Here is a 14,173-nt window from a genome sequence, read left to right as displayed (position 1 = left end):
CAAGAACATGAGAGTCTGGATGAGAGTTTTAGCTGAGTGGATGGATAGGAAAGGCTGTATCTTACAGATGTTATGCAGAAAGAATCCTCAAGGCTTAGACGTTGGCTAGGTCTTCACATCCAGGCTGAGGTCTGAGTCAAAGGTGAATCGTGTAACCTGGGCACAGATGACAGGCAAGATGGCAGTGTTGTCTCCAGTGATGGAGAAAGGAGGTCGGGGGAAGGCTTGGGTTGGGTTGTGGGGGAGGAAAATTAAGAACTATGTTTTAGTCACGTTGAGCTTGATAGGATGGCTAGACATAGACAAGAAGATGTCAGAGACAGGCAGAGATTTTAGTATGGATAGAGGGAGGCAGGTCTGTAGTAGCGAGGTAGAACTGTGAGTCAGCATAGAGATGGTTGTTGAATTTTTGTTTGCAGATGAGGTTACCCAGAGATAAGGTGTAGAGAGAGAAGAGAAGGGGCCCAAAGACAGAACCCGGGGGAACCCCCACAGAAAGCTGGAGGGGAGTGGGATGAGGAGGATCCTCTGACGAGCAAGCTGAAGGAGCCATGAGAGAGATAGGGTGAGAACCAGGAGTGGACAGAGTCATGGAAGCCAAGGGAGGACAAGAAGAACGTAGCTGACTGTGTCAAAGACTGCTGACAGGTCAAGGAGGAGGAGGAGAGTGGAGTACTGCATCTGAGCTTTGTTTAGGAAGAAATCTTTAGAGACTTTGTTGAGAGCTGTTTCAGTGAAGTGCAAGCCAGACTGGAGAGGCTGTAGGATGAAATTGGAGGAGAGGAACTCCAATGATTGTAAATAGCATGTCCCACAAAAGGGAGACGGGGCAATAGCTGGAGGAGTGAATCAAAGGTGGCTGGGTTAGAGGACATGGAATTCAGTTAAGTGGGAGAAGCAGAGTTATCTGTCTTTCCTATTTAGATAGTGAGCTCTCCAGGGCAGGGACTCTCTAATATTGCTCCCAAGTGTTCAAAAAACGTAAGTCAGGCCCCTCAAAGTCATGAGATTTAAAAAACAGGTGCGGGGTTATTTTTATTTGCCTTCTGGTGTCAGAACCTTTAGTGCTCACATCCTCAAGCTTTTCCTCACAACCACGAGGACTTGAAACACGATTCCAGAACTGGGGGGGGCGGCGGGGGGGGGCACTGAGAAAACACACCAGATATCAAAAGCCTTCCGATAAAATCATGAGACCTGGCAATACTGTCTCACACTATGTGTACATACAGCACCTCCCACAAGGGGATCTTGATCTCAGCTAGGGTCTCTAGCCACTATGGCAATATAAACATACTGGATCTCCCCTTCATTCCTGCTACTGGTACCCTGATGTCTCTGTGACACCTGATACTGCAGAAATAAAATCCAGCCTTTAATAAACTAGCATCACCAAAAGACCCAATGGAAATTAAATAATGTTTTGGTTTGTTCAAATGAAAAAAGACACTTTCATATGAAAATACCTGCCAAGCTTAAACATCTAGTCATTTAAAGCAGAAAGAACAGAAGTATTTTACAGCTGGGGAAAATAAATCCAGCTCAGAGTGGCTTTCAGTGGCTATGAGTTTTCCCAGCAGCTGGCTGTCCCACTTTTTGCAATGTATAATTATGCTTACTAACAGGAAGTACTCTCTTATACACTGAACAAAGGTACAATTAGTGGCAGCATCTGAAGTGTTAGCTAACCTAATAAAGACCTCCTCAGATAGAGCTGAATATTATTAAACATTGACCTCAGAATATTAGCCAAGAGTCTGAGTCATCAGTAATCACACCAAGCAAGCTCCAGTCAGGTTTTATTTCAAAGAGAACCAGACTGAACTGCACTAGCCACCTATTTAATGCTCTGGTGGAAAACAGAGAGTATGACAACCAGGAATATTTTAGTTCTACAAAGAGAATAAGCGCTTTAGAAAGAAAACTGTTTCAAATATTTACACTTGGTAGACGCTTTGTAAAATGATCACATTTTTATACGTGATCCAGAGAAGTGGGTTTTCAGCAAAACAAAATGTCTCAAAAAGGGTCAGTTTATAGCCAAAATTCTTGATTTTTCAATCCAAAACCCAAATGCCCAAGAACTGAAAATTTTTGATTTGAATAGCCTACCATGGTGCCTCATGGGAGTTGTAGTTCCACACCCTCATATACCCATTCTCCTCTATGGGAAGGTAATCCCTTGCTCAGGGGTTCTCAAACTGGGCGTCAGGACCCCTCAGGGGGTTGCAAGGTTATTACATGGGGGAGGGGGATCGTGAGCTGTCAGCCTGTACCCCAAACCCTGCTTTGCCTCCAGCATTTATAATGGTGTTAAATATATAAAAATGTGTTTTTAATTTATAAGGAGGGGTTGCACCCAGAGACTTGCTATGTGAAAGGGGTCACCAGTACAAAAGTTTGAGAACCACTGCTGTAGCTGGACTACATTGCCTATGAACATGGCCAGGGGCTGAAATGGTGCAACCACCTCCCCTCACCGGGAGGGCAGGCCATGGTGCATCATGGAAGACGTAGTCCAACTGGGGAGCCTAGTTCATATGAGAGAAGGGGAACATGAAGCACTGAAACTGCAGTGCCCATATCAGTTTTCCAGTCAACTCTCTCCCAACCCTTAGTGCTGCTTGGGATTCTAGTGACTAATGTTATTCTCCTTCCCTTTGATCTAGGAAAGGGTAGCCAGATGCAGAATAGCCACAGCTGCTTGTCTCCAAAATTTAAAGGGGCTAAATAGAGCTACCATGATGGGAAAGGTTCCAAGAAGAGGGTGAACTTACAGGGCAGAGATTCAGAAGTTACATAAGAACGGTCACACTGGGGCAGACCAAAGGTCCATCTAGCCCAGTATCCTGTCTTCCAACAGTGGCCAATGCCAGGTGCCCCAGAGGGAATGAACAGAACCGGTCATCATCAAGTGATCCATCCCCTGTCGCCCATTCCCAGCTTCTAGCAAACAGAGGCTAGGGACACCATCCCTGCCTATCCTGGCTAATAGCCGTTGATGGACCTATCCTCCATGAACTTATCTAGTTCTTTTTTGAAGAACCAGAAGTTACCAGGCAATCAAAAAGAAATCTCCAGCTCTAACGTAGCACATTTTCTGAGGGCCAGTGGTTTGGACAGAGGACGTGCTCAGGTTTTCAAAACTGGAAGTGGGCCTGTTTGAAACAACTGTTTGTTTTTCCTTGATACCTTGTCATCGTAAGGAAATCATGATGAGAGAAGGCAATTGCTGATCACGATATCTGCCATTCCTTTGCTGATTTTTACAATTGCAAGTGCATCTTAGAGGATCCTTGAATAGAAGTTTACCAGCCCTATTGGATTACTAGTTTAGAATGCATCCGATGAAGTGAGCTGTAGCTCACGAAAGCTTATGCTCAAATAAATTGGTTAGTCTCTAAGGTGCCACAAGTCCTCCTGTTCTAGTTTAGGGGTTGTTGCTCCTCTAGTTAAACTCAGTGAAGCTAAACTGATTTACACTAGCAGAGGTTCTGGCTCCATAATTTCAACATTCTGAAGAACAGTATGACACAATCCAGCAATAACCAAAAAACAAAGTTATTTCATAATCCCCACTCTTGATTCACAGTATCAGGCTTTCTCCATAGTGGCCTTTATTAAATGTGTCTGAATTTTGCATTTCTTGTCTTAAGTATGTATCACCCTCTAGCCCAGTTTGAATATAACTTGTGGGGCCATTTTATCAGTGTGTTATTTTTAGCACATAATTAAGACAAAGAGGCACAATAAGAACGTACAGATTGCAGCACTTGACCTAATTGTCCTATGTAACTTTTTTCCTCTTGTGCTGATAATTTTCAGTGCAGTTGTCAACAAGCAAAGGTAACAGGATCATAGTTCACGCTGACAAGGCAGGGTATAAGAAAAGTGCTACTTAACTGAGACCGCAAGAGGAGTGTGTTTCACTTTCAGCAGAAAATGAAGAGAAATATGAGAACCTCATTTGGTCTTTCACCTCATGTGGCTACAATGACTGGTAGTAACTGGGGCCTGAGAAGACCTTGTTTAACAAGCAATACCACCCTTAAGCCCGTGTGACCTGTATGATTGCACAGACTCCTTACACTTCCAGGGACATTCCTCCCCATGTTTCTCAGTGAACCCAATTCCCTATTCACCATTCCCTCTGATTTCTGTGCTAAGAGGCTTGGGGCAGATTCAGGGGCAGATCCAGTTGTAATCACAACAATCAATTGGCTAAGAATTGCATACAGCCTGTTACAGCCCACCCTCCATACATGAATCCTATCCACATGTTTTTGAGCGTTTACAGTCTTTGGGGCAAGGACTATGGCTTTTTATATTTGTATAGCACTTAGCACAAATGGGGCCTGGACCTTGTTGGTTTCTAAGTGCTACTACAATGTAAGTGTTAAATAATGGTTAATAATAATCCACAACTGGTGCAAGTTACCACTGCTCTTGATTTATACTAGCTGAGGATCTAGTCCTGATTCCCTAACTAAGCCCCAAATCCACTTCTCGTAAGGAAGTCACGGATCTGGCTCTACCTCCTGTTCCAGGAGTAGCTGTGGACTGAGTTCTAACTTCTGAGCAAGCAGAGTTTTTATATTAATGTGCACAGGGGAAAACCCCTAAGCAAATATACAGAGGATCTTTGTATTTCCATGTCATGCCTTGCTCTGAATGTCTTTTTAATTAGCATAATTGATAACAGTACTTTCAATCTGACAATAAAATAAAACAGAAATTAGTTTGATATTTGATAATGTACTTTAAGGCCACCTTCCTATCTTCTTTCCTTTCACAGTTTGGGGTGTTAGTCAGAGCCCTGCTGCTTCTGGATATTAAGGTAACAGAGTAGTGCAGAGTGGGTTTTTTTCCCCTGCACTTGTGATTGGAGAGAAAGTAGCAAACTTTTTTCTCTGATTGTCACCACAGGAGTGGATTGGTGCACAATGTGGGCCTGATCCTGCAAACACTTATGCACGTGAGCAGCTTTACGTATGTGAGCACTTGTGCATTAGGGTGAATACTCCTGTGTGGGGCTGCCATTTCAGAGTACTTCAGCTACTGGAAAATGCAGCTCTCTACTTGTCTTGTGGAGCTTCTCTCGTGTAACACATTACGTGCCTGCGCTATGATCTGCTCTGACTTCCATTTTTGTCTCCCAGTGCAACTCAAGGCTTGCATTAGACTTATAATGCCTTAAATGGTGTAGATCATCTGGTCTCCCTTAGAGACTACCTCCCTCCTCATGGGACTCTTGCTGAGTTGCCTCCTATCCAGTGTAAGTGGGTGAGGGAGGCTGGTTAGGCAATTTCAGTGAGGGATCCCATGACTGTGGAGTTCATGTGCCCTCTTGGTATTACACAATGCTGGGTGTTTGTGCTCCTAGGCTTTTGACGTGGGAATGGATCAAGGTGGGCAGAGGCAACTCAGGAGGTGGAAGTGATTAGTTCTAGGGGGTTGGATGGGTGTGCAAGAGATTTTTAAAATTGATATTGACATTGGATTATGCTGTAAATTCTATGTACTATCTGATCCTATCTATATTCTTATAATGCCATCACCACTGTAGTATCTGGCCTCTAAGTTTTGTTTGTGTGTTCATATTGCACATGGGGTGTAGTTTATCAATGAAATAATGTATATATTCACCTGAGGTAGGCTCTATTCATTGTTTAAGTGTGCGGATGTGCACAGGGGCAGCAAATGGAGCATTTGTGTAACAAAGGGGGATCTCTCCACCTGTGTGTTGCTAAGGGGTGTGGCATGGTCTCTTGCCAGCCCTGAATAAGCCATCCTGTAATGGGGACCTGAAGACTGGGTAATAGAATCCTTAATTAACATGAATCCTGTGGCCAAGAATTTCTGTGGAGAGGTAGTAGCCAGTCCACGGAGAGGTTACATTACAGACCTGGGGCATACCCATGGGCTGTAGGACTGATTTCCAACCCTCTGAGCCCATGAAGATATCCACGCAAAGCTCGATCATTTTAGCTTTGTGCCTGGCTAAGGTAGGAGGGAGGGGGGAATTTCACTCTAAATATATAACACCTGCCTACATCAATTCTGCACAAAGCACCCGTGTACCTACTCATGCATAAAAAGTCTACACCAACTGCTAGCAGACCTACCTCTGAATGAAAACATTGCACCAAATACTTTGTATATACATGCGTATCACCATGCTGCACCAAGTACCTGTGAATTTTCTTGAGTATAGCAACACTGCACTAAATATCAGTGTTCCCACACATATATAATAATCCACACTTCAAAACTGCATACCTGTCTTTGTATTTAACATGTGTCATCATCTGTGAACTTAACTGTAAATATCCACAGGGGAAAACTATACTCGCTTTTTAAAAGCATCAGCTGAGAGTAAAGAGGCAGAGACAGAAAAGAAGGGTGTTTTTGAAGAGAAGGGAGAGATATAAGAAATATGGGGTTAGGAAGAAGTATATGGTGCAAGAAATTGGGGGGAGAGGGATTAGGGCCTAATCCTGCCTATTGACCTGCACAGGTGTGCCCCTTTGCCCACTTTCAGCCTCACTGACATCAGAAAATAATTGAAACAGTCGGTGCCTGCATCCCCTGCAGACATGTTTTAGACACACAAAACATAAATACATTTCCCTGGAAGGCTGGGGATTTATTTCTGGAGCAATAGCAGGGTCTATGAAGGCACAGAGTTCCCCCATGCAGTTGTCCATGCGGGTTTGGGGTCTTAGAAAACAAAGAAATGCAAGGAAAATAAATGGAGTAAAGATGGGAAGGAAGAAAGAGCCATGAGAAGGAAGAGTACAGCAGGCATCATAGTGAGTTAAAAACGTGTTTTCTAGAAACTTTACAGCACATGATGCTAGAGAATTAGACTTCCAGCATGCCCGTGAAATAATTTTTTTTTTGTCTTTATGTCTGAAGATTTTGTTTTGAAATGCACTAATCTTCTACATGCAGGACACTGCTCCAGGTTTTCCAAAATATTCTGGGAGCGAACAGGATCCATGCAGTCAGTGCTTTATTTATAAACGATGTCTCCCTGCTAGTCGGAACTAAATGTTCACACAAGGTTTGTGTGCGGTAGTCTCCTGGATGTAAGATGCTGGCAAGAACAGCATTTGCAGGTCCCATGCTTTTGATTTTAGGATTTGTATTTTCTGTAGACTGGGATTTTTTTTAAAAGTTTCTTTTTGTTTAACTTCCCCCCTCCCTTCCTGTTCTCATCGAGGGACAGGTGTTGTTTAACTCTGCGTCTTTTGATTGGTTTCTCAGGGTTCTGCACTCTCAGAACCAAAAAGAAAAGGAGGACTTGTGGCACCTTAGAGACTAACCAATTTATTTGAGCGTGAGCTTTCGTGAGCTACAGCTCACTTCTTTTCTTTTTGCGAATACAGACTAACACGGCTGTTACTCTGAAACTCTAAGAATCGTTTCCTTTTACCCACAACAAAAATGGTTTCCAGCCATCGGCTGGGGACACATTTATCAGTAGCCAGCAGGAGCCTCTCTTCCCCCTTCCCCCCCCCACCCCAGCCCCAACTACTTCCTGTTTGGCTGTCATGCCCTCGAGGAAGGTGGCTCATGCACTTCCAGTTCGGGAGCTGCAGGTCCCAAGTGTTTCCTGCTTCAGCTGTGTGAGTATCACAAGGGCGAGCGAATGCGGGTCTGCTCCCTGTCCCCTTGCAGGCTGTCTCCATGGGATGGTGTCTGAGGATGACCGGCTGCTTGAACCGTGTCAGCTGGAGTGGGAGGGTTGTAGGGGGGTGCTGCATAGGAGTGCCAGTGGATTTGGGGTGCAGGGCTTGTGTGAAGGTTTGGGAAGCAAGGTGGGGGAGGTAATATATTTTATTGGACCGACTTCTGTTGGTGAGAGAGACAAGCTTGTGAGCTTACAAAGACGGAGGTCTTTTCAGGCCTGGGAAAGGGACTCCATCCTGGCCTCCCAGCTCAGTGCGAGGTGGAGCAGGTCGGTATTGTAAGGGGCCATGCAAAGGAGAGTGGCCCCTGAACACCTCCCCACTCGGCTTTGCCCTGTCTGGGGGGGCAAGGAGTTGGGGTATCTGAGGGTGCGAGTGAGTGATCAGCGGCTGCAGCACGGTGTTAGCTGGAGGCTGGGGGACGTCCGTGTATGGTTGGGGAGGGGGCTGGCAGAGCGGCACTGGGGCACACAGAAGGAACGGGTGGCTAAAGGGGGAGGGATCCCCCTGCCCTTGGGGAGCATGTGGGAGCGACTGGCAGTTAGTGGGGTCTGGCTGCTGTTCACCTGCCCTCTGACAACCCATCAGCCCTGCTGCCCCCAAACTGTCTTCTTCCTGCGGCCGGGAGGCAGACAGATGTCTCCAAGTAGTGCCAGGGGCCCCGATCCTGTGAGCCTGTCTGCATGCATAGACCAGTGCGAGTGCGGGGTCCCTGCTACCCACTTTCAGGATTGGGGCCGTGGCAACTTATCCCAGGCATAACCATGCTCTCAAGTGTCCCTAGAGCCTCTGTTTGCCAGAAGCTGGGAATGGGCAACAGGATGGATCACTTGATGATTACCAGTTCTGTTCATTCCCTCTGGGGCGCCTGGCATTGGCCACTGTCAGAAGACAGGATACTGGGCTAGATGGACCTTTGGTCTGATCCCGTATGGCTGTTCTTATCCCTCTTCCACCCTGGCTGTGCTGGGCAGCCAGGCTTTGTAAATAACCATGTAATCACAACTGGCCCCACAGTGGAGCACTACAGGGCTTTGTACCATCAGTGGGTGCAGCGCATCCCTGCTCAGAACCAACGGTTTGATCTGAAGGCCTTTTTGCTCACTTTTGGTGTCCCTTGTTGCCTTTCCCCAGGAGCTCTTCTCTGGTTTGCTTTTATTGAAAGCAGACGAGCCCTTAAACTGAAAATTTACATTAAAAAACAAAGCTGGGGAAACCATCTGTTAAAATACGGCCGCTGCTTTCACACGCAGCGCTGGAGGACTGATAAATAACAGAGCTGGGCCAAACATTTCAAGCTTTTTTTTTTCCCCCACCAAAAAACAGACCCATAAATTTTAGTGAAAAATGTTGTTGTTTTACTGGCTCTAATAAATACTAAGCACAGAGACTGATCCCATCACAATATTCACAAGGGGTTCCCTTCCAGCTCACCTACCACTGGACTAGCCGTAAATTATGTTAATGCTTAAAGGGGTGAATGGGTCTTTAATTTGGCTTGATTGTTTCAGTGTTACAAGAAGACCGCCCTCGTGGGGAGCAGGGAAACACTCTGAATCAGAGTGTGCGTGAGTGTAGGAAGGGCGGGGGTAGTGGAGGTGAGTGTAAGCACTTCAGGGACAGTCAGACCTCTGAGGATGGGAGTGTCAAACTCACCTGAGATAGTGGGCCTGATCTGCTGCTTGTGTAGACCACACTCAGCAAAAGTTATTAAAATAGAAATAGCCAAAGATAAACCATGTTGGTAATGACATACATTTATTTTACGCTTCTCCAGAGCCTCTTAAACGCTTCCAAGTGGTTCAGCACCTGTACCCAAGGTTTTGCTGGATTGCTGCACCAGAGTCTGGATTGTGGATTAACTCCCCCATGTGGACCCTGCTGGCGCATGCTAAATGTTCCTTAGTGTGCGTTGATGTCATCCTGTTTTTAGCAGGACTTCATCAATGTACGCTAGCAGGGTCTACGCAGGGGTGTTAGAGCACAACACACTGGTGTGCTCTACAAATCATACCCTGGTAGTGTGGACTCAGGAGTTGTGAAGACAAACCTGAATATTCATGGGAAGTCCACAGTCTGGATGAAACTGTTCAGCAGGCTAGATCCAGCCCATCGGTGTAACATTTGACCCCCCTGATTAGAGGCTGAGAACAGATTCTCCGTTCTGTTAACAGCAGTGCATCTCCATTGAGATCAGGGGAATTATACAAGGTTAAGTAGAATAACTAAATGGGGAAACAGACTCTGGAAGGCCAATGAGTTTTAAATCAATCTATACCAGCTGCTTGTGGACTTTGCACTGTGTAAAAACATTGCACCAAATACATTTGAATAGAAGTGTATGTTACAATGCTGTACCACATGCCTGTGAATATTGCTTTTTAGGGCAGGGACTGCCTTTTTGTTCTGTACTTACATTGCCTCGTGTAGCAGGGTCCTGGTCCCCGGCTAAGACTCATAGGCCCTGCAATAATATAAATAATAATATACTGAGATATAACAACACCGCATCTCATATCCCTGTTCCTACACATATATGATAATCCACACTTAAAAGATAGGAATACAGATTTTTAACTCTTGTCATTATTGGCGTACTTATCTTAATATCCAACACAATACAGTTTTTTAAAATCAGCTGAGAGTAGTTCACCTTGTGTCTCTCATGGTTTCATTTTGGCTGGCTCACCCTCATCACCAAGCTCCTAATCTCTTCCTAACTCTCTCCTCTATCTCTGTTCTGCATCATGGCTTCTAACTTCACCAGACCTATAACCTGGAGGCCATCTTCCACTCCTCCTCCTCTCCCACCCAGGTTGTCTCCAAATCCTGGAGCTTTTTACTCCATAACATTTCAAACACCTCTTCACCGGGGTGAAATCACTCGTCTCTAATCATCCTACTTCACTGCTCCACTCTCCCACTCATCAGATCTTTTTGATACCAACTTCAGCCCCCTCCAGTCCAACTTGAATGCCCCAGCCCTGGTTCTGCATAACACAGCCCCTGCTCCTTTCACTCAGTTTATTTTAGCATTTCCCCCCATCTATACCTGCTTTATTGCCTAGCATAAACATATCTGTGCCTTCTGCCATGGTACCCTTTATGTCTGGATTGCCCTTCCCAAGTCACCTCCCTCTCATTCAGATCCCTCCTCAAAGTCCAGAAGGGTCCATGACATACTGACTCATCTTATTATTGTCGCCCTTGTCTTTTCTTTCCTCTCCTCTTGTTTGTGGTACGTTGGCTTTAGATTTATACAGTCATTGGGGCTGGTGTGATGGCCCACATTTTCATAGTGACTTGTTATTTTAGGTGTCCAACCTGAGATACCTTAAAGGAGCTTGATTGTGAGAGAGGAGATCCTCAGCAAACAGGTCCCTTTAAGGGGTCTCCAGTTGGACACCTAAAACCATCAGCTCCCTTTGAAAATCTTGGCCTATGTTTTGTGAGGTGGCTAGTCCAGTTTTTGGTTTGTTTACTAATCATTATTTTTCTATCATACACTGAGGACTTGTTCTAACCAGTTCATCATTGCCAGCTTGTGTTTGGGTTCAAAAAGTCTGATCTCCAACTTGGTCTGTCTTCCAGGTAAAAATAGGAATAATGATATTTGGGGTTAATATAGCACCTTGGTTCATAGGACCTGGGAGTGTGTTACTAAGGCAGGCGTGCATTATCATCTCTTTCACAGATGGGGAAACCGAGCTTCAGCGGCACGAAGGCCGCACTTTTCAGTACTGTGTTCGCATGTTTCAGTTTTTGTCCTGACTTGAAACATCTTGGCCTTGATTTTTCAGAAGTTCTGAGCACCCAGATCTCCAACTGAAGTCCATGGGAGCTGCAGAGGCTCAGGACTAAGTCGTCTCAAATTGAGAAGCTGCCAGGAAGTGGCCAATCCTTGAAAATATGGTTGTCAGCGACTTGCCTAAAATCACACGGTGAGTTTACTGGCTGAGTGGAAAATAGAACCCAGGTCTCCTGAGCCTGGTGCCAGCTCCGAACGCTAGATCATATCCTCTTCCTAGAATATACTTCCTGGAAGCCTTGGTACTGCACGGACAGTGCTATAATACTCTGCTGGTTTCAGAATGGCAGCCACAGAGCATAGTGGGTAGCTGTGCCAGGGAAACAGCCATTCATTCATATGTGGGCATAGGCTAAGCAAGGAGGCTGTTTGAATTTTAGTTCCCTGCTTCAAAGTTTTTGAATAAATGAGAGCTCACGTGGCATTGACCTACCAATACAAGTATGGAGGGTGTTAACTTCTCAGTGAGGCCAGCATCACTGTAAAAAGATTGAAGGAAATTATGTCATAACTTTGCTATGTTTATTTCCCAAGGAACATCCACTCCTGTGTCAGTCTTGACAAACAGTGGGGAATGTGTTGACTTCCAAGTGACACACACTTTTTGAAGGTCATACCATTTTGGCAGTATGATCAGCTGATGTAAGGAATCTAATTGACCTGTTTTTCATTCCAGAAGGTTGCAGCTGACAGACTTCCTAGAAGGGAAAGCTGCATGACAGCTGATCACAAACACTGGCAACCTGTTTACTTCTGGACACTGCCCAAAGGATTGCTCAATCGTCAGTGATCCATTCATAGGTATAGTGCATATGAAATGATGTGTCCCCCTCTTGCGCATCTGAGAACTCACAGGTTCAGTCACACCATCACTTTTCCTCTGACATCAGCCTCTCCACTAAAGGCCTTGGAGTAAGTTAACCGGAGACTGGCTGTATGGCTTCTAGAAATCCATTATGGCATTATAAGTATGTGGCCAATCGCCACCTAGCTTGTGTGTTTTTCCCCTTTGCTATCCCCTCCTCTCCCTCTTTTTGCTATGTTTTGAAGAGCATAAGCGCATGCATTCTTTTATGTACAGCAACTCGACTGTTGGAAGCTCTACTTGTAACTAATATGACTAGGGTGGAGGATAGCTGAAGTGTGGTGTATGGCACATGGTGCAGAAATGGAATTTTGGCCAGGGATTCCTCGGCATAGTTCCAGTGTTTTGACATGTAGTGTTGGAGTATTAATGTCCATGCCGAGCAGAGAGGATGTTAGTTTTTTTTCAGACACCCTCGTGTCTACCCTCCTGGTGAGCTGCAATGTCTTCAGTTTATCTACATAAGGAGAATGAAGGGATGAGCTGACCCAGCTGCTGCTAGAGGCCTCAATCGGAAAAAGGACTCCAAGCATGTCCTTACTTTTAACTACATGAGCAGTCTAACTTGGGTCATATGCTCAGTGTTTAGCACATGCCTCAGTATTTTCCTGGACTCCATGTGTTTCCAGCGAGTCCAGGTTTGTCAGACTTGATGCTTAGACTTCCAAGTTGTCCCCTCTGCCCAAGAACAGCAAAATCTATTTCTTTCGTGCCGCCTTCCTCTTCTTAGACCCACTCTCCCTTAGTTTAATCAATGACTAAATGCTGAAACCAAAATTCTGTTGTGTGATGATAAAGAGCATGACCAGATGAGCTTTTCAGAGTTTGCTTTCCTTTGGGTTTTCATGCTACAAAACAGCATTTGGATCTCAGTAACAGTAGTGTCTCCACTGCAGTGGGGCCATGGAGGGAGATGAAACAGCATCGAGCCACCCCTCAGAGGACAGCAGCATACTGGACCTTCCCTCTGCATACGACATAACAGACAGCTTCCTGCCAGAGCACGGCACTGGGACCAGTGAGGAGCCTTGTAGTTCTGTGGATACTTTTGCCTCATCAGCATGCTTAGGTAAAGACTAAACTAACAATGAATGTAAATATTCCCGTTCTCTCTCTCACACTCCCTCACTCCCTCCCTTTGGACATAGAGACATGTTGGGTCAATATTTGTTGCTTCAGGCAGAGTGTTGTTTGAATGAACAGCAAACAGCGTGCTGAAGTTCGATGCAAGTTCATCTGCCTTCGTGCAAAGTGTGGCTTATTGGAACTGCAATATGGTTCTGTGCTTCCGAGTAAATACAAAGTGCGCTGTGGATTGCTGATACCTGTGAGAGCCGTCGAGAGGGTTGCTGCTTTTTGGTGTCACTGTGCTCATGGAGGAGGGAGTTGCCTGAGGCCAACTGACAGAAAGAATCCTAACGTTCTCCTAGGCATCAGGGAAAACATTGCTTTGTACAATTACAACCAGTAAGGAAACATCTGCTCTGCAAATCCTTCTACCTACCTTTCTCCCATCCATAGCCTGTGTCCTCATTAAACCAGTGCAGGACAAGTGTTCTGTTTATAAAAGGTTATAGAAACAGGCAACTGAATGGCTGGTTGTGCTGCATTCCTTATGGATTAGTAATAAGCTTGCTGTAGGATCGGATTATGCTCCACAACTGGGAGACAATGGTTAACTGTCTTGCCTTGTTTTGTTTCTTAGAGGGGGGGATTTCTGCAGAAATGGTCAAGAAACTAAGCTTTGGGCCAGTTCCCACTTTGTATTTATCCACAAGGGAGCTGAACTGAGGTTGCATGAACAAC

The 14,173-nt window shown here is 45.3% G+C and overlaps 1 protein-coding gene across 5 annotated transcripts in view; it reads left to right on the top strand.

Moving 5' to 3' along the window:
* Window positions 1-7,533: 7,533 nt before the first annotated feature.
* The window catches only part of SHLD1 (shieldin complex subunit 1), a 68,735-nt gene continuing 62,095 nt past the window's right edge, over window positions 7,534-14,173 (top strand). The window contains exons 1-4 of one of the 5 annotated variants that reach the window (XM_077814109.1): window positions 7,534-7,631; window positions 11,495-11,635; window positions 12,179-12,303; window positions 13,264-13,436. In XM_077814109.1, coding sequence (XP_077670235.1) covers window positions 13,271-13,436 — 166 coding nt within the window. In that variant the 5' untranslated portion in view covers window positions 7,534-7,631; window positions 11,495-11,635; window positions 12,179-12,303; window positions 13,264-13,270. Of the gene's footprint in view, window positions 7,632-11,199; window positions 11,286-11,494; window positions 11,636-12,178; window positions 12,415-13,263; window positions 13,437-14,173 lie in introns of those variants that run through there. The other 4 variants (XM_077814110.1, XM_077814112.1, XM_077814111.1 and 1 more) reach the window with 4 other exon arrangements.

This window comes from Eretmochelys imbricata, chromosome 3 (assembly GCF_965152235.1).
Source record: "Eretmochelys imbricata isolate rEreImb1 chromosome 3, rEreImb1.hap1, whole genome shotgun sequence".
Classification (NCBI taxonomy): domain Eukaryota; kingdom Metazoa; phylum Chordata; order Testudines; family Cheloniidae; genus Eretmochelys; species Eretmochelys imbricata.
Note: the sequence above shows the minus strand (reverse complement) of the source record. Positions and strands in the feature narration are given on the sequence as shown.